The sequence below is a fragment of the Salmo salar genome, chromosome ssa28, assembly GCF_905237065.1.
Source record: "Salmo salar chromosome ssa28, Ssal_v3.1, whole genome shotgun sequence".
NCBI classification, from domain to species: Eukaryota; Metazoa; Chordata; class Actinopteri; order Salmoniformes; family Salmonidae; genus Salmo; species Salmo salar.
Window position 1 is genome coordinate 26103161 of NC_059469.1, and position 23023 is coordinate 26126183.

Sequence of the window (23023 nt, forward strand, 5' to 3'; positions counted from 1 at the left end):
AGCATTTTACAGTGGCGGTGAAATTCAGAAAATATTTTCCCTCAAATGCTGCCGGTGAAGCAGCGCTACAATTTACAAAATTACTATTCGAAAACATTGGTAAATTATAATATTGTCATTCAAAGAATTATAGATTAACATCTCGTGAATGCAACTGCATTGCCAGATTTCAAAATAACTTTACTGGGAAATCACACTTTGCAATAAACAAGGTGCTATGCTAAGAAAAATAGGCTAGGCGATACATGTTAGCGCCATCTTGGAACCATCTAAAATCAAATATACTATTGTAAATATTCACTTACCTTTGATTATCTTCATCAGAAGGCACTTCCAGGAATCCCAGGTCCACAACAAATGTAGTTTTGTTCAAAAAAGTTTATAATTTATGTCCCAATAGCTCCTTCTTGTTAGCGCGTTCTGTAGGCTACTCAAAATGTACCGAAGCCCGCGGGACTTGTCGCCACGAAAGAGAAAAAAATATATATATTTACGTTCGTTCAAACATGTCAAACGTTGTATAGCATAAGTTTTTAGGGCCTTTTTCAATCAGAACTTCAATAATATTCAAGGCGGACGATTGCATTTTCTTATAAAACGTTTCGGAAAGAAAGGGTCCCCACACGCATGCGCGTCATAGTAGACATGGCCATCCGCCTATGACCAACTTTCCAGGCCTCTCGTTCGGTCAGTCTTTACAGGAGAACACTCAAACCACTTTGTAAAGATTGTTGACATCTAGTGGAAGCCTTAGGAAGTGCTAAATGAATCCTAACTCACGGTGTGTCTCATAGGCAAAGTGTTGAAGGTGATTCCACAAATCAGATTTCCACTTCCTGCATGGAATCTTCTCAGGTTTTGGCCTGCCATATGAGTTCTGTTATACTCACAGACACCATTCAAACAATTTTAGAAACTTTAGAGTGTTTCCTATCCAAATCTACTAATTATATGCATATTCTAGTTACTGGGCAGGAGTAGTAAACAGATTAAATCGGTACGTTTTTTTATCCGGCCGTGAAAATACTGCTCCCTATCCCCAACAGGTTTAAATAGTAGATAAAACTGATGAGTTGGCATAGGGTGGGCAATACACATACCATGAGTAGAGAAATTGCGCCGACGGATAGGGCTGCCGTGCTTCTAGCTCTTATGAAACTTTACAGTACTTTGTTTGTTATGTATTATTTCTTACATCATTAGCCCAGGAATTGTTTTATGTTATTACATACAGCCGGGAAGAACTTTTGGATATCAGAGCGGCGGTAACTCACCAGCATTACCAACATTACGACCAGGAATCTGACTTTCCTTGAATCGGATCCTTTGTTCATACCCCCCGAGGCAATTGAACTGATTCCAGAGGCTGACCCAAAACACCGCCGGCGGAAAAGAGGTACTCGGAGTGGACTTTAAGTCTGACTCAGGAGGCGCACACACCACCCACCGCTTCCGAGTATATTACTCGCTAATGTTCAGTCTCTGGATAATGAAGTTGACGAGCTCAGGGCAAAGATTTCCTTCTAGAGAGAAATCAGGGATTGTAACATACTCTGTTTCACAGAAACATGGCTCTCTCGGGATATACTGTCTGAGTCCGTACAGCCAGTTGGGTTCTCAGTTCATCACGCAGACAGGAATAAATATCTCTCCGGGAAGAAATAGGGCGGGGTGTGTGTTTCATGATTAACTACTCATGGTTTGATTGTGATAACATACAGGAACTCAAGTCCTTTTGTTCACCCGACCTAGAATACCTCACAATCAAATGCCAACCGTATTACCTCCCAAGATAATTTTTTTAGGTTATAGTCACATCCGTGTATGTTCCCCCTCAAGCCAATACCACGACGGCCCACAAAGAACTTCCCTGGACTTTACGCAAACTGGAAACCACATGTCCTGTGGCCGCATTTGTTGTAGCTGGGGATTTTAGCAAAACAAATTTAGCAAAACAACACATCGACTGTAGTACTCGTGCTGCTAAAACACTCCACCACTGTTACTCCAACTTCTGGGATGCCTACAAGGCCCTCCCCCGCCCTCCCTTTTGGCAAATCTGATCACGACTCCATTTTACTCCTCCCTTCCTATAGGCAGAAACTCAAACAGTTAGTACCCATGCTAAGGACTATTCAACGCTCGTCTGACCAATCGGAATCCACACTCAAGATTGTTTTGATCACGCGGATTGGGATATGTTCAAGGTAGCCTCCGAGAATAACATAGACGAATACACTGATACGGTGACTGAATTTATCAAAAAGTGTATAGGAGATGTTGTACCCACTGTGACTATTAACCTCCCTGGGCGAGCGTCCCACCTAGTCAACAGCCAGTGGAATCGCGTGGAGCGAAATACAAATACCTCAAAAATGCTATAACTTCAATTTTTCAAACATATGACTATTTTACACCATTTTAAAGACAAGACTCTCGTTAATCTAACCACATTGTCCGATTTCAAAAAGGCTTTACAGCGAAAGCAAAACATTAGATTATGTCAGGAGAGTACCCTGCCAAAAATAATCACACAGCCATTTTCAAAGCAAGCATATATGTCACAAAAACCAAAACCACAGCTAAATGCAGCACTAACCTTTGATGATCTTCATCAGATGACACTCCTAGGACATTATGTTATACAATACATGCATGTTTTGTTCAATCAAGTTCATACTTATATCAAAAAACAGCTTTTAACATTCGCATGTGATGTTCAAAACTAGCATACCCACCGCAAACTTCCGGTGAATTTACTAAATTACTCATGATTAACGTTCACAAAATACATAACAATTATTTTAAGAATTATAGATACAGAACTCCTTTATGCAATCGCGGTGTCAGATTTTAAAATAGCTTTTCGGCGAAAGCACATTTTGCAATATTCTGAGTACATAGCCCGGCCATCATGGCTAGCTAATTTGACACCCACCAAGTTTGGCCCTCACCAAACTCAGATTTACTATAAGAAAAATTGGATTACCTTTGCTGCTCTTCGTCAGAATGCACTCCCAGGACTTCTACTTCAACAACAAATGTTGTTTTGGTTCCAAATAATCCAAATACCGCCGTTTTGTTCAGGTAACTATCCGAAGGGTGACGCGCGAGCGCATTTCGTGACAAAAAATTAAAAAAATATTCCATTACCCTACTTCGAAGCATGTCAAACACTGTTTAAAATACATTTTTATGCTATTTTTCTCGTAAAATAGCGATAATATTCCAACCGGGCGACGTTGATTTCATTCAAAGGCTGGAAGAAAAAAATGGAGAATTCTCATGAACGCGCATCTCCAGTGTAACTGTTCCCAGCCTGACCACTCACAAATTCCCCTGCTGTTCATCGACCAGAGACAGGAGACACGTCATTCCACTTTCTGGCACCTTCTAAGAGCCAATGGAAGCCTTAGAAAATGTCACGTTACAGCAGAGATGCTGTATTTTCGATAGAGATGCAACAGAAGGATAACAAATTGTCAGACAGGGCACTTCCTGTATGGAATCTTCTCAGGTTTTGGCCTGCCATGTGAGTTCTGTTATACTCACAGACACCATTCAAACAGTTTTAGAAACTTTAGAGTGTTTTCTATCCAAATCTACTAATTATATGCATATGCTCATTTCTGGGCAAGAGTAGTAACCAGTTTGAATCGGGTACGTTTTTTTATCCGGCCGTGCAAATACTGCCCCCTAGCCCCAACAGGTTCAAATCTACCCTAACCAGAAACCATGGATAGATGGCAGAATTCACGCAAAACTGAAAGCGCAAACCATCACATTTAACCATGGCAAGGTGCCTGGAAATATGGCCGAATATAAACAGTGTAGTTATTCCCTCCACAAGGAAATTAAACAGGCAAAACGTCACTATAGAGACAAAGTGGAGTCGCAATTCAACGGCTAAGACACGAGACATATGTGGCAGTGTCTACAGACAATCACGGACTACAAAGGGAAAACCAGCCATATCACGGACACCGACGTCTTGGTTCCGGACAAGCTAAACACCTTCGCCCACTTTGAGGATAACACAGTTCCATCGACGCGGCCCGCTACTGAGGACTGTGGGCTCTCCTTCTCCATGGCCGATGTGAGTAAGACATTTAAGTGTGTTAACCCTCGCAAGGCTGCCAGCCCAGATGCCATCCCTAGCCGCGTCCTCAGACCATGCACAGACCAGCTGGCTGGTGTGTTTACAGACATATTCAAACGTTCACTATCCCAGTCTTCTTTTCCCACATGCTTCAAGATGTCCACCATTGTTCCCGTACCCAAGAAAGCGAAGGTAACTGAACTAAATGACTATCGCCCCGTAGCACTCACTTCTGTCATCATGAAGTGCTTTGATAGACTAGTCAAGGATCATATCAACTCTACCTTACCTGACACCCTAGATCCACCTCAATTTGTTTACCGCCCCAATAGATCCACAGACGATGCAATCGCCATCGCACTGTACACTGCCTTATCCCATCTGGACAAGAGGAATACCTATGTAAGAATGCTGTTCATTGACTATAGCTCAGCATTCAACACCATAGTACCCTCCAAGCTCATCATTAAGGTTGAGGCCCTGAGTCTCATCCCCGTCCTGTGCAACTGGGTCCTGGACTTCCTGACAGGTCGCCCTCAGGTGGTGAAGATAGGAAACAACACCTACACTTCGCTGATCCAACTGTACTCCTTGTTCACCCATGACTGCGTAGCCATGCACTCCTCCAACTCAATCATCAAATTTGCAGATGACACAACAGTAGTAGGCCCGATTGCCAACAATGACGAAACAGCCTACAGGGAGGAGGTGAGGGCCCTGGGATTGTGTTGCCAGGAAAATAACCTCTAACCCCAACGTCAACAGAACAAAGGAGCTGATCGTGGACTTCAGGAAACATCAGAGGGAGCACCCCCCCTATCCACATCGACAGGACAGCAGTGGAGAAGGTTGAACGCTTCAAGTTCCTCGGTGTATACATAACTGACAAACTGAAATGGTCCACCCACACAGACAGTGTGGTGAAGACGGCACAACAGCGCCTCTTCAACCTCAGGAGACTGAAGAAATTTGGCTTGGCATCTAAAACCCTCACAAACTTTTACAGATGCACAATTGAGAGCATCCTGTTGGGCTGTATCACCGACCTGGTCTGGCAATTGCACCGCCTGCAACCGCAAGGCTCTCGAGAGGGTGGTGCGGTCTGCCCAACGCATCATCGAGGTCAAACTACCTGCCCTCCAGGATACCTACAGCACCCGATGTCACAGGAAGGCCAAAAGATCATCAAGGACAACAACCACCCAAGCCACTGCCTGTTCACCCTGCTATTGTCCAGAAAGCGAGGTCAGTACAGGTACAGTTGAAGTCGGAAGTTTACATATACCTTAGCCAAATACATTTCAACTCAGTTTTTCACAATTCCTGACATTTAATTGAAGTAAAAATGCCCTGTCTTAAGTCAATTAGGATCACCATTTTATTTTAAGAATGTGAAATGCCAGAATAATAGTAGAGAATGATTTATTTCAGCTTTTAATTCTTTCATCATATTCCCAGTGGGTCAGAAGTTTACAAACACTCAATTAGTATTTGGTAGCGTTGCCTTTAAATTGTTTAACTTGGGTCAAATGTTTCTGGTAGCCTTCCACAAGCTTCCCACAATAAGTTGGGTGAATTTTGGCCCATTCCTCCTGACAGAGCTGGTGTAACTGAGTCAGGTTTGCAGGCCTCCTTGCGCGCACACGCTTTTTCAGTTCTGCCCACAAATTTTCTACAGGATTATGGTCAGTGCTTTGTGATGGCCACTCGAATACCTTGACTTTGTTGTCCTTAAGCCATTTTGCCACAACTTTGGAAGTATACTTGTGGTCATTGTCCATTTGGAAGACCCACTTGTGACCAAGCTTTAACTTCCTGACTGATGTCTTTAGATGTTGCTTCAATATATCCATATCATTTTCCTGCCTCGTGATGCCATCTATTTTGTGAAGTGCACCAGTCCCTCCTGCAGCGAAGCACCCACACAACATGATGCTACCACCCCCGTGCTTCACGGTTGGGATGGTGTTCTTCGGCTTGCAAGCCTCCCCCTTTTTCCTCCAAACATAACAGTGGTCATTATGGCCAAACAGTTCTATTTTTGTTTCATCAGACCAGAGGACAATTCTCCAAAAAGTTCGTTCTTTGTCCCCATGTGCAGTTGCAAACCGTAGTCTGGCTTTTTTATGGTGGTTTTGGAGCAGTGGCTTCTTCCTTGCTGAGCGGCCTTTCAAGTAATGTCGATATAGGACTCATTTTACTGTGGATATAGATACTTTTGTACCTGTTTCCTCCAGCATCTTCACAAGGTCCTTTGCTGTTGTTCTGGGATTGATTTGAACTTTTCGCACCAAAGTACGTTCATCTGTAGGAGACAGAAGGCATCTCCTTCCTGAGTGGTATGACGGCTACGTGGTCCCATGGTGTTTATACAGATGAACGTGGTACCTTCAGGCGTTTGGAAATTGCTCCCAAGGATGAACCAGACTTGGCTGATATCTTTTGATTTTCCCATGATGTCAAGCTAAGAGGCACTGAGTTTGAAGGTAGGCCTTGAAATACATCCACATGTACACCTCCAATTGACTCAAATGATGTCAATTAGCCTATCAGAAGCTTCTAAAGCCATGACATCATTTTCTGGAATTTTCCAAGCCGTTTAAAGGCACAGTCAACTTAGTGTATGTAAACTTCTGACCCACTGGAATTGTGATACAGTGAATTATAAATGAAATAATCTGTCTGTAAACAATTGTTGGAAAGATGACTTGTGTCATGCACAAAGTAGATGTCCTAACCGACTGGCCAAAACTATAGTTTGTTAACAAGACATTTGTGGAGGGGTTGAAAAACGAGTTTTAAAGGACTTCAACCTAAGTGAATGTAAACTTCCGACTTCAACTGTATATCAAAGCTGGGACCGAGAGACTGAATAACAGCTTCTATCTCAAGGCCATCAGACTGTTAAATAGCCATCACTAGAACATTAGAAGCTGCTGCCTATATACATATATTTGATATCACTGGCCACTTTAATAATGGAACATTACTCATCTCATGTGTATATACTGTATTCTATCCTATTCTACTGAATCTTAATCTATGCCGCTATTACATTGCTCATCCAAATATTTATATAGTCTTAATTCCATTCCTTTACTTTAGATATGTGTGTATTGTGTGTATTGTTGTGAAATTGCTAGATATTAGTTGTTAGATATTACTGCACTGTTGAAGCTAGAAACACAAGAATTTCACTACACCCACAATAACATCTGCTAAACACGTGTATGCAACCAAATAAATGAGATTTGATGAGCTCATATTGGGGTCTAAAAGGGCAGCAGATCCAAAGTGGGCTTATTTCAGGTGAGGTGAGGGCTGATCTCGAGTCATCTGCTTTGGGGGCAATGTGGAGCTGATGAGCAATGTTGCATCGTCCCAATGTGGGCAGACTACATATTGTATAAGAATGACAACTAAGTTGTTACTATCAAATATACACTGAGTGTACAAAACATGAACAATCTGTTTTTTCCATGACATAGACTAACCAGGTGAATCCGTGTGAAAACTATGATCCCTTATTGATGTCACCTGTTAAATCCACTTCAGTCAGTGTAGATGTATTAGCCCACATTGCTTTGAATAAAATTGGAGGAGGCCTGCAAGGGAGAACGAGGCCAGGAGCTGGAAAATGGGGATAACTTTAACAGCAAACAGCAGTCTGCCAATACTGCATTCTGAGTAAACGAAAAGAAGTCCGAAATAGTAAGGTGTACTGTCGATCCATCCATCATATCAAAATAGTAAGGTCTACTGTCGATCCATCCATCATATCAAAAGAGAACCCGCATAAATCTGAGTTGAACTTCTGTTTTTTCAATCTCTTTTTACTCCCCGTTCATGACCAATCGCCAAACTAAGGCTTGTTTATTTTCGTCAGCTGTTTCCAAGGTCAAATCAGGTTATAGTAGTATATGGTTGTGTACTTTAGGTGTGACGTGTAGCGATGGTTAAGTGGAAAAACCGTACGAAGACGTCACCTCGGATCCAGTAATTCCTTGGCTGAGGGAGACAGACAGGAGCCAGAGACAGAGCTCTTTCAGCTCAGCCAAACTCAGCAGGAGCACCAGAACATTAGACTGATGTTTGGATGGCCAGCATCTTGGGAAGGTATTTGTAGAGGAGGTGAATGTTTGGAATAATCCCCTCTTCATTTCTTAACTTTTTCTCAGAAAACATCTGGTGGAAATATGGGGCGCTAGGCCAACCCAGCTCTGTTCCTGGCCTTGTCATAAAGGGTTGCCATGGAAACCCAAACGGTACTGATGGGTATCATGACCTGGGATTGGCCAAGACGGGCTACCCCCTGTAGTTACTGGCCAATGAATTGGCAGGATGTTTCTCTCTCTAGCTGTACTGCACTGTGTAAGGACCTTGAGAAGTACTGGACTAGAGGTGATTGTGTAACACTAAGGCAGGGCAGTCAGCGATCCTCACACATTACTAAACCACAATTACCTCTTAAACATCTGAAATGCAGGATGGTACTTTGCTAACCTTCCAACCCTTAACCTTGCCCTGGTAATACGCTTGAATTTACAGAACCTGAACTTTAACTGAAGCTAAAATAACGACTGTGGATATCTCTTGAGTAGGGCATAATTATGATGATTAGAGTTACTATTCCTGGTCATCGTGTGTGTGTGTGTGTGTGTGTGTGTGTTTGGTTAGGAGGCCTGCTATGTATCTGTGCAGTCTGCTAGTCCCATTCTCATCCATCATACTGCACACGGATCAAAGACCCATTCTCAGCACTGGCCTGGAAATCAAATTTGGCAATATAACACAAAAAAAAGATTGCTTGGTGGTTTAGCTTCTGTGTTTTGTTGGCTTTGTTGTGTGTGTTTTGTATGACCTGTTTTAGCCTTGGTTTGGTGTTTTTCTGTGATTCTCCTGGGTTTTGGTGTTTTTATAATATGTGTTTGGTGGTTTTAGTTTTTTGGGGGTTTTGCAATTTTGCTAAGCTCATATGTGAAGAGCTGCAGGCATTATATGGACGTTTTCAGGTCAAACTCTTTGATGCTCTAGTGTAGAAAGCCTCTGGGTGATTCTCCTTAACACGGCTGCCCCTCTACAATTACAGAGAAATCATACCTCAATTACAGCATCACCACAGGCTCACAGAAGCTCACAGAGGTGTGTGCAGGGGGAGAGAGGTGTGTGAGGTGTGTGGGGATGTTAGAAGTGGTTTGTTATGGGATAGATATAATCTAGGAAGTGTTTGAAGCTTTAATAGGAGGCTTTTTGAAGGTGTCAGTGTGACTAATTTGTGTTAGTAAAACTGTCAGGTGTGTCTCCTCTGACTACAGCCTCATGGTCTCGCATGTTATGACATCTAAGTGGTAACTGTCCGGTTCCACTCTGTTTTTATGGTCTAGTTTTGCCAAGATGTTCTCCATCAAGCTGTTTTTTAGTCCGTGACTAGGTTTAGTCCAGCTAGGAAATAATTTTGAAATGCCCATCTCCATTTTTCACACAGTTGCTGTTGAAATATACTTCTGAAAACCCGGAGACCAAAGACTACCACTGTAACCAGGTTTCCATCCAACCATTTAATGCAGATTAATTACCTGACGCATGGAAAAAGTCACGACCGGGCTGATGGAAACAGGAAATGACGGTACAATTGCATAAATGTCGACAGATGATTTGTTTGTTCGGCGTGGTGGGGTCTTTTTGTGTCGGTAAATTTAATTATGTGAGAAATTGCAGTGGAAACACGTTTATGTGCAAATATTGATAAATAACCATCATATCGAAGAAACTTGGTCACGCAGTGTTAAGTTGTGTGGTCCTCCCACGATGACTCAGGAAAGCATACAGTTTATTAGGCTACAGATGAAATCAATTATGGTGAGCTTCCTGTACTCCCTGTTCACCCACGACTGCGTGGCCAAGCACGACTCCAACACCATCATTAAGTTTGCTGACGACACAACAGTGGTAGGCCTGATCACTGACAATGATGAGACAGCCTATAGGGAGGAGGTCAGAGACCTGGCGGTGTGGTGCCAGGACAACAACCACTCCCTCATTGTGAGCAAGACAATGGAGCTGATCGTGGACTATAGGAAAAGGCGAGCCAAACAGGCCTCCATTAACATTGACGGGGCTGAAGTGGAGCGGGTTGAGAGTTTCAAGTTCCTTTGTGTCTACATCACCAACAAACTATCATGGTCCAAACACACCAAGACAGTTGTGAAGTGGGCACGACAACACCTTTCCCCCTCAGGAGACTGAAAAGATTTGGCATGGGTCCTCAGATCCTCAAAAAGTTATATAGCTGCACCATCGAGAGCATCCTGATCAGTTGCATCACCACCTGGTATGGCAACTGCTCGGCATCTGACCGTAAGGCGTTGCAGAGTGTAGTGTGTACGGCCCAGTACATCACTGGGGCCAAGCTTCCTGACATCCAGGACCTATATAATAGGCGGTGTCAGAGGAAGGCCCAAAAAATTGTCAGACTCCAGTCACCCAAGTCATAGACTGTTTTCTCTGCTACCGCACAGCATGCGGTACTCGGAGCGCCAAGTCTAGGACCAAAAGGCTCATTAACAGCTTCTACCCCTAAGCCATAAGCCTACTGAACAGTTATCAAATGGCCACCCAGACTATTTACATCGCCAAGCCCCCCCCCCCCCCCCCCTCCTCCTTGTTTTTACACTGCTGCTACTCGCTGTTTATTTTTATTATCTTTACAAATGACCTTGACTAACCTGCACCCCCGCACATTGACTCCATACCTGTACCCCTTGTATATAGCTTCGTTATTGTTATGTCATTTGTGTTACTTGTGTTACTTTTTGATCCGATTTTTTTATTAGATTTTTTTCACTTTAGTTTATTTAGTAAATACTTTCTTAACTCTATTTCTTGAACTGCATTGTTGGTTAAGGGCTTGTAATTAAGCATTTCACGGTAAGGTCGGCACGTATATCTCTCTGGTCACCCCCAAAGCCAATTCCTCCTTTGGCCGTCTCTCCTTCCAGTTCTCTGCTGCCAATGACTGGAATGAACTACAGAAATCCCTGAAACTGGAAACACTTATCTCCCTCACTAGCTTTAAGCACCAGCTGTCAGAGCAGCTCACAGATCACTGCACCTGTACATAGCCCATCTATAATTTAGCCCAAACAACTACCTCTTCCCCTACTGTATTTATTTATTTTGCTCCTTTGCACCCCATTATTTCTATTTCTACTTTGCACTTTCTTCCACTACAAATCTACCATTCCTGTGTTTTACTTGCTATATTGTATTTACTTTGCCATCATGGCCTTTTTTGCCTTTACCTCCCTTATCTCACCTCATTTGCTCACATTGTATATAGACTTATTTTTCTACTGTATTATTCACTGTATGTTTGTTTTACTCCATGTGTAACTCTGTGTTGTTGTATGTGTCGAACTGCTTTGCTTTATCTTGGCCAGGTCGCAATTGTAAATGAGAACTTGTTCTCAACTTGCCTACCTGGTTAAATAAAGGTGAAATAAAATAAATAAAAAACATGTTGTATTCGGCACACGTGACATATAAAATGTGATTTGATTCACAGGGTGATGAAAGTGCACAGTGATGAGCTTGATGATCCTTTCCAGTAAATATCGAGGGTCTTATTCTGGTGACATGATGATCGATGCTTGGCTGCCGTTTGACAAATAAAAATAATTGTGCATTTATCCATAATAAATCATCAATTAGGTAGCCTACCTGCACTGTATCTGTGAGCCGTTGGCTAGAGAGCACGTGCCAAGACCAGAGTGGGCACATTTGCTCTTTAACGCAACAGTTTTTGTGAAAAAAACATCAGTTGAGGTGAAAATGCGTTGGAAAGCATTTAACTTGTATTTTCTATTTGGTATATGGGAATATAACCGCAAAATACATTTTCATGTGCACTGCGTCATCATGCACAGCCTTTTATCTGTAATAAGTCAGTCTCAAAGTCAATAGTGAAGAGGAGACTCCGGGATGCTGGCAGAGTTACAAAGAAAAAGTAATATCTCAGACTGGCCAATAAAAATAAAAGATGAAGATGGGCAAAAGATCACAGACACTGGACAGAGGAACTCTGCCTAGAAGGCCAGCATCCCGGAGTCGCCTCTTCACTGTTGATGTTGAGACTGGTGTTTTGCGGATACTATTTAATGAAGCAGCCAGTTAAGGACTTGTAAGGCGTCTGTTTCTCAAACTAGACACTTAATGTACCTGTCCTCTTGCTCAGTTGTGCACCAGGGCCTCCCAATCCTCTTTCTATTCTGGTTAGAGACAGTTTGCTCTGTTCTGTGAAAGGAGTAGTACACAGCGTTGTACGAGATCTTCAGTTTCTTGGCAATTTCTCGCATGGAATAGCCTTAATTTCTCAGAGCAAGAATAGACTGACGAGTTTCAGAAGAAAGTCCTTTGTATCTGGCCGTCATGAGCCTGTAATCGAACCCACAAATGCTGATACTCCAGATATTCAACTAGTCTAAAGAAGGCCAGTTTTATTGCTTCTTTAATCAGGACAACAGTTTTCAGCTGTGCTAACATAATTACCAAAGGGTTTTCTAATGATCAATTAGACTTTTGAAATGAAAACTTGGATTAGCTAACACAACATGCCATTGGAACACAGGAGTGATGGTTGCTGATAATGGGCCTCTGTACACCTATGTAGATTTTCCATAAAAAAATCAGGTACAATAGTAATTTACAACATTAACAATGTCTACACTGTATTTCTGATCAATTTGATGTTATTGTAATGGACAAAAAAATGTGCTTTTCTTTCAAAAACAAGGACATGTGTAAGTGACCCCAAACTTTTGAACGGTCATGTATATTACAGTTGTGTCAAGTTTGCTGGATGTTCTTTGGGTAGTGGACCATTCTTGATAAACACGGGAAACTGTCGAGCTTGAAAAACCCAGCAGCATTGCAGTTATTGACACACTCAAACCGGTGTGCCTGGCACCTACTACCATAACCCATTGAAAGGCACTTCAATCTTTTTTTAAAATGTTTATTTATTTATTTCACCTTTATTTAACCAGGTAGGCTAGTTGAGAACAAGTTCTCATTTGCAACTGCGACCTGGCCAAGATAAAGCATAGCAATTAGACACATACAACAACACAGAGTTACACATGGAATAAACAAAACATACCGTCAATAATACAGTAGGACAAAAGAAAACAAAAAGTCTATATACAGTGAGTGCAAATGAGGTAAGTTAAGGCAATAAATAGGCCATGGTGGCGAAGTAATTACAATATAGCAATTAAACACTGGAATGGTAGATGTGCAGAAGATGAATGTGCAAGTAGAGATACTGGGGTGCAAAGGAGCAAGAAAATAAATAAATACAGTATGGGGATGAGGTAGGTAGGTGGCCCATCTGTAAACAGCCCATCTATGTACAGGTGCAGTGATCTGTGAGCTGCTCTGACAGCTGGTGCTTAAAGCTAGTGAGGGAGATTTAAGTCTCCAGCTTCAGAGATTTTTGCAGTTCGTTCCAGTCATTGGCAGCAGAGAACTGGAAGGAAAGACGACCAAAGGAGGAATTGGCTTTGGGGGTGATACCTGCTGTACCTGCTGGAGCGCATGCTACGAGTGGGTGCTGCTATAGTGACCAGTGAGCTGAGATAAGGCGGGGCTTTACCTAGCAGAGACTTGTCGATAACCTGTAGCCAGTGGGTTTGGCGACGAGTATGAAGCGAGGGCCAACCAACGAGAGCGTACAGGTTGCAATGGTGGGTAGTGTATGGGGCTTTGGTGACAAAACAGATGGCACTGTGATAGACTGCATCCAGTTTGTTGAGTAGAGTGTTGGAGGCTATTTTATAGATGACATCACCGAAGTCGAGGATCGGTAGGATGGTCAGTTTTACGAGGGTATGTTTGGCAGCATGAGTGAAGGATGCTTTGTTGCGATATAGCAAGCCAATTCTAGATTTAATTTTGGATTGGAGATGCTTAATGTGAGTCTGGAAGGAGAGTTAACAGTCTTGACCAGGGTAAGGGTAGCCAGGTGGAAAGCATGGCCAGCCGTAGAGAAATGCTTATTGAAATTCTCAATTATAGTGGATTTATCGGTGGTAACAGTGTTTCCTAGCCTCAGAGCAGTGGGCAACTGGGAGGAGGTGCTCTTATTCTCCATGGACTTTACAGTGTCCCAGAACTTTTTTGAGTTATTACTACAGGATGCAAGTTTCTGTTTGAAAAAGCTAGCCTTAGCTCTTCTAACTGCCTGTGTATATTTGTTCCTAACTTCCCTGAAAAGTTGCATATCACGGGGGCTATTCGATGCTAATGCAGAATGCCACAGGATGTTTTTGTGCTGGTCAAGGGCAGACTGGTCTGGAGTGAACCAAGGACTATATCTATTCCTAGTTTTAAAAATCTTTAGTAGGGCATGCTGCCACCCCCATGCTTCACGTTTGGGATGGTGTTCTTCGGCTTGCAAGCGTCCCCCTTTTTCCTCCAAACATAACGATGGTCATTATGGCCAAACAGTTCTATTTTTGTATCATCAGACCAGAGGACAATTCTCCAAAAAGTATGATCTTTGTCCCTATTTGCAGTTGCAAACCGTAGTCTGGCTTTTTTATGGTGGTTTTGGAGCAGTGGCTTCTTCCTTGCTGAGCGGCCTTTCAGGTTATGTCGATATAGGACTCATTTTACTGTGGATATAGGTACTTTTGTACCTGTTTCCTCCATCATATTCACAGGGTCCTTTGCTGTTGTTCTGGGATTGATTTGCACTTTTCGCACCAAAGTATGTTCATCTGTAGGAGACAGAACTCATTTCCTTCCTGAGCGGTATGGCGGCTACGTGGTCCCATGGTGTTTATACTTGCGTACTATTGTTTGTACAGATGAACGTGGTACCTTCAGGCGTTTGGAAATTGCTCCCAAGGATGAACCAGACTTGTGGAGGTCTACAATATTTTTTCTGAGGTCTTAGCTGATTTCTTTTGATTTTCCCATGATGTCAAGCAAAGAGGCACTGAGTTTGAAGGTAGGCCTTGAAATACATCCACAGGTACACCTCCAATTGACTCAAATTATGTCAATTAGCCTATCAGAAGCTTCAAAAGCCATGACATCATTTTCTGGAATTTTCCAAGCTGTTTAAAGGCACAGTCAACTTAGTGTATGTAAACTTCTGACCCACTGGAATTGTGATACAGTGAATTATAAGTGAAATAATATGTCTGTAAACAATTGTTGGAAAAATTACTTGTGTCATGCACAAAGTAGATGTCCTAACCGACTTGCCAAAACTATAGTTTGTTAACAAGAAATTTGTGGAGTGGTTGAAAAACGAGTTTTAATGACTCCAACCTAAGTGTATGTAAACTTCTGACTTCAACTGTATGTAAATAAGGTATTTCTTGTTTTTCGCTTCATCAATATAGGTTATTGTGTGTAGATTGTTGAGCATTTTATTTTATTTAATCCATTTTAGAATAAGGCTGTAATGTAACAACGTTTGGAAAAAGCAAAGAGGTCAGAATCCTTTTTCCGAAGGCACTGTACATGTGTTGTTGTAAATCAGCTGAAGTATCTCTTTAACTGTAGAAAGAGAACGGCAGATATTAATGCTGTGTTTCCCTGGTTTCATTGACACATCTCCAGCTACTAAATCACTACAAGGCTTAATCATTGGATCATGCCGTGAACTGGAAACATCTCTACACTGTTACTGGGGATCTCCGGCCACTCTGCCTTTGAACATTGTTAATCAATTGTAACGACACAACAAGTTTTCAGGTTCAATTTGTCACGTCTGTTTGGGATAATCTCTATCCTTTTTGTAGTAGCTATGGCTGCAATAATAGTGGAATTGCAGACTAGCGAGACATGCAAGCCTGTGTGTGTGTGTGTGTGTGTGTGTGTGTGTGTGTGTGTGTGTGTGTGTGTAATTCAGAACTGTAGAAATGAGGCGTAGCACCAGACAATGCTCCAGACCTCCACAGTGCTGCTATCAGATATACCCTGACAATATCCAGGCCCCGCTGTTTCCATTACTCACACCAGAAACTGGGTCTGGGACTTTTTGGGTTACATTTACTGTACTTTAGTCATTTAGCAGGTACCTTACTGTACAGAATTGAATGGAAACACAGTGGAAAATGGAAGTGATAATGCCAGAGAAGCTGGTGTTTCCAGGATACATTGGCATGGGTGTTAGGTCGAGGGCCGGCAAACCGTGTCAATATATCCTCAAAACATCGGCTTACAGGTCATTATCACGGGTTACCAACATTTTGTTTTTTTGTAATTAAAAACGTTATTTTGATGAATTTATTCATACTATTTCATCCTTCCACAAGATATAGTCCCGACACAAATCTAGGGTTGCTACCCAAGCCGGCTGGCCGTTCGTTCTGTCGGTTCGGTTGCCAGAGACGCGACCCAGTCATTCATTCTTTTTGTTCTGTATCTATGGACTTGACCCAGTCGTTCGTTCTAAATGTTCCAGGGCTGGCATCGTTCTTATCCCTTGCTTGCTAGCTAGCCAACTATGGCTAACTTACAGTCACGTCAAACAGTGTAGACAGAATAACAACAGTAGCTGCATTTGTTTAAGCTGTTTTCTAGTGACATTTATTTGGATACATCCATAACAATGAGCTAATGAGACGTGATTTCACCAGGCATAGAAAATGTCCATTTTCGTCAGGACACTGTTATTCAGAGGAGCTAGCCAACAACACAGCTAATACAATCACTTCAGAGCAGCTAGCCAACAACACAGCTAACAAAATCACTTCAGAGGAGCTAGCCAACAACACAGCTAACACAATCACTTCAGAGGAGCTAGCCAACAACACAGCTAACACAATCACTTCAGAGGAGCTAGCCAACAACACAGCTAACACAATCACTTCAGAGGAGCTAGCCAACAACACAGCTAACAAAATCACTTCAAACTGAAGCTGGAAGGACTGTAAACTATCTGCTCTTAGTTTCATTGAACCTTTTTTCAATTGACTCTTATTACTTTGGGACAGCTGGAGATTGAATTAGAATTTTGAAACAATGTTGCAAATGTCAGAGAGACAGACAGCAAGGTTTATACAAATCTCAACACACATGCCAATATATCCTCCAAACACTGGCTTCTCAGGCATTATCACTTAATGAGAAACACAATGCAATAGAATGTAATGTAATTTCATAGAAACACCATGGAATAGAATAGAATAAAAACACAGTGGAATAGAATAGAAACACAATGTTATATAATATAATAGAAACACAGTGGAATATAATAGAATAGAAACACAATGCTATATAATATAATCACAATGTTATATAATAGAATAGAAACACAGTGGAATAGAATAGAAACACAATGTTATATAATAGAATAGAAACACAGTGTTATATAATAGAATAGAAACACAGTGGAATAGAATAGAATAGAAACACCGTGGAATAGAATATAATAGAAATACAATGTTATATAATAGAATAGAAACACAGTGGAATAGAATAGAAACACACTGTTATATAATAGAATAGAAACACAGTGGAATAGAATAGAAACTCAGTATAATAGAACAGAGTAGAATTGAATAGAAACACAATGGAAAATAATATAATTGAATAGAAACACAATGGAAAATAATATAGCAGAAAAACAATGGCATAGAATAGAAACACAATGGAATATAATGGAATTGAATAGAAACATAGTTGAAGAGAGTAGAATAGGCTCAGATGGTTAACTAAATGATAAGTAGAGAGCTCTTCATGGACATGTCTGTGACAGCTAGAGGTCTTTGTGTTGTCTAAAGTAGCTGCATTATTCATCCTACCATATTGGATCATTTACCTAATTCAGGGCTTTGGCTATTCATTTCAATCTTTATAAGCTGATACATGTGCTAGTCTTAACAACGCATTGAGCTGTCATACTTTGACAAATTATATTGACAGAGATAGAATTCCTCACGTCAGTTCTCGCCAAGTCCAGGATCGATTTTTTTGGGGAATAATGCTTTTAGCAGGGTTAGTCTGGGGGAATATGAGCGGCGCTCGGAGCCGTAATGTGTGTCTGTCTGTGTGTGTCTGTAAAATGAGGAAACACTGGCAGGAACTACTGAAGTCCTTTAGGGAGAAACATCAGCAAGAACTACTGAAGTCCTTTAGGGAGAAACATCAGCAGGAACTACTGAAGTCCTTTAGGGAGAAACATCAGCAGGAACTACTGAAGTCCTTTAGGGAGAAACATCAGCAGGAACTACTGAAGTCCTTTAGGGAGAAACATCAGCAGGAACTACTGAAGTCCTTTAGGGAGAAACATCAGCAGGAACTACTGAAGTCCTTTAGGGAGAAACATCAGCAGGAACTACTGAAGTCCTTTAGGGAGAAACATCAGCAGGAACTACTGAAGTCCTTTAGGGAGAAACATCAGCAGGAACTACTGAAGTCCTTTAGGGAGAAACATCAGCAGGAACTACTGAAGTCCTTTAGGGAGAAACATCAGCAACAACTACTGAAGTCCTTTAGGGAGAAACATCAGCAGGAACTACTGAAGTCCTTTAGGGAGAAACATCAGCAGGAACTACTGAAGTCCTTTAGGGAGAAACATCAGCAGGAACTACTGAAGTCCTTTAGGGAGAAACATCAGCAGGAACTACTGAAGTCCTGTAGGGAGAAACATCAGCAGGAACTACTGAAGTCCTGTAGGGAGAAACATCAGCAGGAACTACTGAAGTCCTTTAGGGAGAAACATCAGCAGGAACTACTGAAGTCCTTTAGGGAGAAACATCAGCAGGAACTACTGAAGTCCTTTAGGGAGAAACATCAGCAGGAACTACTGAAGTCCTTTAGGGAGAAACATCAGCAGGAACTACTGAAGTCCTTTAGGGAGAAACATCAGCAAGAACTACTGAAGTCCTTTAGGGAGAAACATCAGCAGGAACTACTGAAGTCCTGTAGGGAGAAACATCAGCAGGAACTACTGAAATCCTGTAGGGAGAAACATCAGCAGGAACTACTGAAGTCCTTTAGGGAGAAACATCAGAAGGAACTACTGAAGTCCTTTAGGGAGAAACATCAGCAGGAACTACTGAAGTCCTTTAGGGAGAAACATCAGCAGGAACTACTGAAGTCCTGTAGGGAGAAACATCAGCAGGAACTACTGAAGTCCTTTAGGGAGAAACATCAGCAGGAACTACTGAAGTCCTGTAGGGAGAAACATCAGCAGGAACTACTGAAGTCCTTTAGGGAGAAACATCAGCAGGAACTACTGAAGTCCTTTAGGGAGAAACATCAGCAAGAACTACTGAAGTCCTGTAGGGAGAAACATCAGCAGGAACTACTGAAATCCTGTAGGGAGAAACATCAGCAGGAACTACTGAAGTCCTTTAGGGAGAAACATCAGAAGGAACTACTGAAGTCCTTTAGGGAGAAACATCAGCAGGAACTACTGAAGTCCTTTAGGGAGAAACATCAGCAGGAACTACTGAAGTCCTGTAGGGAGAAACATCAGCAGGAACTACTGAAGTCCTTTAGGGAGAAACATCAGCAGGAACTACTGAAGTCCTTTAGGGAGAAACATCAGCAGGAACTACTGAAGTCCTGTAGGGAGAAACATCAGCAGGAACTACTGAAGTCCTTTAGGGAGAAACATCAGCAGGAACTACTGAAGTCCTTTAGGGAGAAACATCAGCAGGAACTACTGAAGTCCTGTAGGGAGAAACATCAGCAGGAACTACTGAAGTCCTGTAGGGAGAAACATCAGCAGGAACTACTGAAGTCCTTTAGGGAGAAACATCAGCAAGAACTACTGAAGTCCTTTAGGGAGAAACATCAGCAAGAACTACTGAAGTCCTTTAGGGAGAAACATCAGCAGGAACTACTGAAGTCCTTTAGGGAGAAACATCAGCAGGAACTACTGAAGTCCTTTAGGGAGAAACATCAGCAGGAACTACTGAAGTCCTTTAGGGAGAAACATCAGCAGGAACTACTGAAGTCCTTTAGGGAGAAACATCAGCAGGAACTACTGAAGTCCTTTAGGGAGAAACATCAGAAGGAACTACTGAAGTCCTTTAGGGAGAAACATCAGCAGGAACTACTGAAGTCCTTTAGGGAGAAACATCAGCAGGAACTACTGAAGTCCTTTAGGGAGAAACATCAGCAGGAACTACTGAAGTCCTTTAGGGAGAAACATCAGCAGGAACTACTGAAGTCCTGTAGGGAGAAACATCAGCAGGAACTACTGAAGTCCTGTAGGGAGAAACATCAGCAGGAACTACTGAAGTCCTGTAGGGAGAAACATCAGCAGGAACTACTGAAGTCCTTTAGGGAGAAACATCAGCAGGAACTACTGAAGTCCTTTAGGGAGAAACATCAGCAGGAACTACTGAAGTCCTTTAGGGAGAAACATCAGCAGGAACTACTGAAGTCCTGTAGGGAGAAACATCAGCAAGAACTACTGAAGTCCTTTAGGGAGAAACATCAGCAGGAACTACTGAAGTCCTTTAGGGAGAAACATCAGCAGGAACTACTGAAGTCCTTTAGGGAGAAACATCAGCAGGAACTACTGAAGTCCTTTAGGGAGAAACATCAGCAGGAACTACTGAAGTCCTTTAGGGAGAAACATCAGCAGGAACTACTGAAGTCCTTTAGGGAGAAACATCAGCAGGAACTACTGAAGTCCTTTAGGGAGAAACATCAGCAGGAACTACTGAAGTCCTTTAGGGAGAAACATCAGCAGGAACTACTGAAGTCCTTTAGGGAGAAACATCAGCAGGAACTACTGAAGTCCTGTAGGGAGAAACATCAGCAGGAACTACTGAAGTCCTGTAGGGAGAAACATCAGCAGGAACTACTGAAGTCCTTTAGGGAGAAACATCAGCAAGAACTACTGAAGTCCTTTAGGGAGAAACATCAGCAGGAACTACTGAAGTCCTTTAGGGAGAAACATCAGCAGGAACTACTGAAGTCCTTTAGGGAGAAACATCAGCAGGAACTACTGAAGTCCTTTAGGGAGAAACATCAGCAGGAACTACTGAAGTCCTGTAGGGAGAAACATCAGCAGGAACTACTGAAGTCCTTTAGGGAGAAACATCAGCAGGAACTACTGAAGTCCTGTAGGGAGAAACATCAGCAGGAACTACTGAAGTCCTGTAGGGAGAAACATCAGCAGGAACTACTGAAGTCCTTTAGGGAGAAACATCAGCAGGAACTACTGAAGTCCTTTAGGGAGAAACATCAGCAGGAACTACTGAAGTCCTTTAGGGAGAAACATCAGCAGGAACTACTGAAGTCCTTTAGGGAGAAACATCAGCAGGAACTACTGAAGTCCTGTAGGGAGAAACATCAGCAGGAACTACTGAAGTCCTTTAGGGAGAAACATCAGCAGGAACTACTGAAGTCCTTTAGGGAGAAACATCAGCAGGAACTACTGAAGTCCTTTAGGGAGAAACATCAGCAGGAACTACTGAAGTCCTTTAGGGAGAAACTTCAGCAGGAACTACTGAAGTCCTGTAGGGAGAAACATCAGCAGGAACTACTGAAGTCCTTTAGGGAGAAACATCAGCAGGAACTACTGAAGTCCTTTAGGGAGAAACATCAGCAGGAACTACTGAAGTCCTTTAGGGAGAAACATCAGAAGTTTCCAGAGACCCTGGCTGGTTTATTCTCTAATGTACCATTTATCTCAATAAGACTGGATTAGTTATTGTTTGTCCCAGTTTAAACGAACAACAACTTTATAATGTATACATAAAGTCTTCATAAACACAATATAAATGCTTCACCAATCATCTATAAACTAATGTCATACTGTATAAATGATTTATAAAGTGTGACATAACAACTCCCTATGTAGGGTGCATTGCCACACTATGTGAATCCCTAAAAAGGCTATGCTTTATTACATGTGAAAGAATGTGTTCTGACCACACTCTGACACTTCAACATAAGGTCTGTGTACATATAGACATGTATTACTGTATGCTATATAAAGCCTTTATAACTTGTGGTTCGCTTAAAGTGGGACCTTAACATTTAGGCAGATGAGTGCAGACAATGCACAACCGCACACACACACACACACACACACACACACACACACACACACACACACACACACACACACACACACACACACACACACACACACACACACACACACACACACACACACACACACACACACACACACACCCTAGGGAGCTGAGTTCAGGATACCTCTGTAATGTCATTAGCTTATTGAACCAGTCTGGACCTCATCACAGACCTATAGCTTCAGGGTCTCCCTCTCTTCCCCTCCCTCTGTTCCCCTCTCTCCCCTTCTCCACCCTTCTCCACCCTCATTCCTCACTTCTCAGTCTCTCTTCCCTCTCCTCCCCTCTCTCCCCCTTTCCTCCCTCTCTCCAACTCCTCTGCCTATCTCCTCCCTCTCTCCTCCCTCTCTTTCCCTATCTACCTTTCCCATCTCTCACGCTCTCCTCCCTCTCTCCCCCTCACTTCCCTCTCTCCCCCCTCCTCCTGCTTTCCCCTCTCCTCCCACTCTCCTCCCTCCTCCTGCTCTCCCCCTCTCCTCCCACTCTCCTCCCTCCTCCTGCTCTCCCCCTCTCCTCCCACTCTCCTCCCTCCTCCTGCTCTCCCCCTCTCCTCCCACTCTCCTCCCCTCCTCCTGCTCTCCCCCTCTCCTACATCTCTCCCCCTCCTCCTGCTCTCCCCTCTCCTCCCTCTTCCTGCTCTCCCCCTCTCCTTCCACTCTCCTCCCTCTATCCCATCTCCCCCTCTCCTACCTCTCTCCCATCTCCCCCTCTCCTACCTCTCTAACCCTCCCTTCCATCTTTCCCCATCTCTTCCATTTCCCCCCTCCTCCCCCTCTCCTCCCTCTATCCCGTCTTCTCCATCTCCCCCCTCTCCTTCCTCTCTCTAGCAGCCTGCTTCCTGTGC

At 42.7% G+C, this 23023-nt stretch overlaps 2 protein-coding genes across 3 annotated transcripts in view; both read left to right on the top strand.

Annotated features, from left to right (window-relative positions):
- LOC106589707 (inactive heparanase-2) overlaps positions 1-23023 on the top strand; it is a 258129-nt gene that overhangs the window by 35245 nt on the left and 199861 nt on the right. The gene's annotated exons all lie outside the window — the stretch shown is intronic.
- Positions 17865-22175, top strand: LOC123731437 (trichohyalin-like). Its single transcript, XM_045710125.1, has one exon. It carries the CDS (start codon positions 18099-18101, stop codon positions 21786-21788), a length of 3690 nt encoding a protein of 1229 aa, XP_045566081.1. The 5' UTR covers positions 17865-18098; the 3' UTR covers positions 21789-22175.